Source organism: Meriones unguiculatus, chromosome 10 (assembly GCF_030254825.1).
Source record: "Meriones unguiculatus strain TT.TT164.6M chromosome 10, Bangor_MerUng_6.1, whole genome shotgun sequence".
Lineage (NCBI taxonomy): Eukaryota > Metazoa > Chordata > Mammalia > Rodentia > Muridae > Meriones > Meriones unguiculatus.
In genome coordinates this window covers 110761283-110765578 of record NC_083358.1, presented here as the reverse complement: position 1 = coordinate 110765578, position 4296 = coordinate 110761283, and the positions used below count along the sequence as shown (strand labels likewise).

General features: G+C 39.7%; 1 protein-coding gene across 1 annotated transcript; it reads left to right on the top strand.

Moving 5' to 3' along the window:
• Positions 1-905: 905 nt before the first annotated feature.
• On the top strand, positions 906-1918 carry Lce6a (late cornified envelope 6A). The gene is made up of 2 exons (XM_021627561.1): positions 906-951; positions 1534-1918. Exon 2 carries the CDS (start codon positions 1555-1557, stop codon positions 1792-1794), a length of 240 nt encoding a protein of 79 aa, XP_021483236.1. The 5' UTR covers positions 906-951; positions 1534-1554; the 3' UTR covers positions 1795-1918.
• Positions 1919-4296: the final 2378 nt, after the last annotated feature.

The following is a 4296-nucleotide window of genomic DNA, read 5'->3' as shown; positions in this document are numbered from 1 at the left end:
GTCTTGATCAATACACAGAGCCTCATTTGTGTTTAAGAGACAGGCATTTATGAATGGTTTCTATTCCCCCTACTCTCAGTCTGTTGCATCAGGCATGGCCCACCCACAGATTTGGGGAGGGTGATCACATGAGGGGAATAAAAATGAACATCTACTGAAAACAAAACAAACAAACAAAAAACCCAAAACTGAGCTGGATTTTATTTCCCCACTTTTTCTTCCCCCTGAGATACAAGCTTTGTTCTAAAGTCAGGTAAATTGAGCCCTTCATCAAACATTAATGAGCACTTCTAGCTTATATTGGGGATGACATCACGCTCTAGGAACGGAGAAATGATAAGACTATGCCATTCAGGAACAGTTTACTAGAGGAGATAAGGTATGTATCTAGGTCATGACCTGGGACAGCAATAGATCTGTGGAAGAATCTACAGAGTTCAGAGGATGTAGGACTCAGATGTGACTAGATTACCTCTGATTAGGTAAGTCCCTTAGGGTACAGGGTGCTGAGCTGTATGTTCAGTCCTGCATGCCAGGAGGCAAGCAGGATCTTCCTCCACTCTTGTCACAGACTGAAGGCTCCCTTCTTTCTTTCATTTCACTGTAAAATAAACTCAGACACAGTCCTCTACCGGTTCACCACCCCATCTTGTTTCAAAGGATTTGTGCAGTGTACTCATTTCTATGCAAGCTAGCCTGAAGGCCTCAGCCCTCTCATCACTTGCTTCCGTGCAATTCCCTTTGAAATGTATCCCAGGTGTATACAGATGAGAAATCCTGCCCTGGGAATTATGAAACACCTGGATAGATCACCGGCTCCATGACTGCCCTCCAATAACAAGTAGCCTGGAGGCTTCAACTGGAGGCTGTATAAAAAAAGCATCTTCCTTCCTGGTGCCACAAAACCTCAGGCTCCTCATGGCGTGACTTGTCTACTTATCTTTCTTGAAGGTAAGGCTACTTTTGGATGAAGAGACACTTGGGTGTCACTCACTCAGGCTTTGATAAGGAAGTTTTGACCATCTTTGTTGTCTCTCTCAGCAAAATGATAAAACAGGCAGGGATGATTTGTAGCAGGGAGAAAGGAAGGGTTGGAAATCCATGACAAGAACTCTGAAATAATCTAACATGGAACAGACACATGGGGTCCAGAGGGCATACGAAACAGCAAAGACACCACAAAGGCTTAGAAAAATAGAACCAGAAACCAAGTAAAGAAAGAGCAGATGTGGTGTTCTTCACACTTGACCATGGTGGGCATCAGCCTTGGAAAAAAGGTCCTTAATTCAGCTAAGTTAAAGTTTATTTTTCTTTTATAGAAGGGTGATAAGTTTTTAACTTTACTGTTGACAAATTCTTAGAAATTCTTACAGAATTTACTCCTGATGTGTTCAACCCTTGAAAATCCACTGTTCCTCCTGAGATAGGTTTCTCTGAGTTAGTTCTGGCTTCATGGCTGGCAACCTCAGATCCTCAGAAGAGTAACCTACAGCTCCTGATCTCTGATAGAACACTATGTTCTTTTTCTTCCAGATTTGACGTGTTAGCTGAGCAATGTCACAAGAGAAGCAACAACCTTCGGCGCTCCCAAATGCTCCCAAAAGTTCACCTCCGCAATGCCCAACCCCCTGTCTTACTACCTGCTCAACTTCCAGTGGGATTTCTTGTCCAGCAGGCTGTTCTTCCCAGAGGCAAGGGCTTCAGAACCCTGCCGGCCGCAGGAGACTTCACCATCCACAGCCCCGCTGTCTCAGTGGTGGTACCACCTACCACTGCAAAGAGGAAGAGTGCTAAGAGTCTGGACACAGAGGAGGGTACATAGCTGCAGTGACCTTCTCCCCGCCCAAAGTCATGAATTCCCCCAGGAAGCCCAGGCCCTCCACCTCCCTTGGCCTGAAAACCACTTCCTGTTTCTGTCTTTGGCCCACCCTTCAGTTCAAAAGCAATAAAACTGTTTATGGTGCATGGCTGTGACTTTTGTGAGTCCTTGGGACCCTGGTCAGAAGGGCAGGGTCCCCTCAAGCGGGTCCTTCTTTTCTCAAGAACAGGTTCCTGAGAATTTGTGTTTCAGTTCTCTGTAGTTTCGTAACAATACATTCATGTTGAATGTCTATTGTGTACTGGCCTCTACGTTTAGACATGAAAGGAGATTTGACCCTTTGCTAAGAAATGTTATGATCCAGTTGAAGAAATAAGGTATATTCTAGATTAAATAACACGGGTTACCAAAATTAATGCTTATTAACTTATTTATTCTTATGTCTCAAATGTGTTAAAAAAAAAAAAACTTAAAGGCAACAGGTTCTATTTCGGAACACACACACACACAAATACTTATATGTATGCAATAGCAATGAAAAGAGAAGCCGTGAATTTGAAGGAGAGTGGGAAAGGGTCTATGAAAGGGTTTAGACTCTAAACTTTAGAAACATGAAAGTGAAGAGAGAAACATTGTTTCAGCTCTGTCTCTTTTAAATGTAAACTCCATGTGAAGAGTTTTCATTGATACATATTTCTGGATTACCTAATCCAATAGTTGACTGCAATTAGCATATCATTTCCAACTTACAGGGCACTCATTTCTAGAGCCATTCCCATGATGCTGAGACCTGGCTTCACCTCTGTTGTGACCTCTGTCCAAATGCACATATGTATCATAATTATGCATAATTGTTTGTGTGTTATTGTTCTTATTAAGGAGATGACACAAATCTCCCCCTCTCTTTTTGTTAATTTGAGAAGTGGAAGAGCATTGGACAGGAATGTGTGAGGCTACATGTCAAATCCACAATACTAGGGAAAAAAAGGGAAGAAAAAAGAATGTTTAAGGCTGACAAGCATAAAGAAGAAGATTAAGATACACATAAAATAATATCATTCTCAAAATAATTATAGCTAATAACTTCTTAGCTATATGTTTTAACGTTTATGTTTTAAAATAACACAATGGAATTATTTATAATATTCTATAGTATATGGTGTAAAACTTAGCAGCGGCTAAATAGATACCTCAGAGGCCAGGAGCTCTTGCTGCTCTTTCAAAGGACTAAGTTCTAGCACTCACATCAGGTTCCTCACAGCTATCAGTAGCTCCAGCTCCAGGGGAAGTGACACTTTCTTAGGTTCCTTCCAGCACTACACATACATGGCAAACAAACACGGATACACACGTACACATACACAGGAACACAAACAAATCTTTAAAAATAAGATGATATGAGCTACAGGTACGGTTCCGTGGTTAAGAGCACTGGCTACTCTTCCAGAGGCCCCACGCAGGGGCTCACAACCAATTGAACTGCACTTCTTCTGGACTCCGCTAGAATCAGGCATGCGTGCGGTGCACATACATACAATCAGACTAAACACCCATACTCATAAAATACATCTTGAAAATAAATAAACAAAATTAATTAAAACTTATCAAGAAAAGATTAACTGTCAGCGCCACCTATTCTGACAATTACCAGCCAGCACCATGACACACCAGTACTGACTCACTGTACCTACTTTCCTAATGCTGGACATTCACAGTTTCCACCCCCTTTGATGTCAAGACGAAGTGTAATGAACATTCTCATTGGTGCTCATTCAGTTTTTTTTAGAATACGTTTTCAAACTGGAATTTTTAAGAGTGTGGACATTTCAAACTGATTTTTGAGAAACTTTAAAATGCTTTCATTTAGAAAAATCACATTTTAGGAATAGGGATTTCTTCTGTTTAACAATAAGAGCAGGTCTTCTATTAAAGGACTGTTGTAGTCTAAGTAGGAAAACTTCCCTAAAAGAATCAAATCCTAGAAATTTTGACAAGTGTCTAAATAATTTGATTATCAAAAATCTCTATTTTAAAAAAACTAGATACTTTTTCCTTTTTACTGAAGAAAAATAATTTTTTCTTGTGTGAACAGTAGTTTCTTATGAGCACTGATGTGTTTGTGTTTAAATGTTTGTGTTTCTGTTTATTTGATAGGCTTCTAAATATTTATTTTAAATAGTCAACATATGTAACAGTTTCTGGAAAAATTCCCCCAAATGAAAAGTATCTATACTTGGTTGATTGTGTTTATCATATGTATAAGAAGTTGTTTTTCTAAAATTTATTTCTGATCTTCATTGAAGACAGATATTTACCAAATGACAATGAAACAAAGTGTGGCAGAAGCTAACTTTAACAAGAATGATTTCCAATATTTCAGCCTCATATTCCATGCTTCCTAGACAGTTCTGAGATTTCTTTCTCTAGTTTCACTGCTTAAACAGCATTATACACACACTGTTTCGACTGTGTCAAAT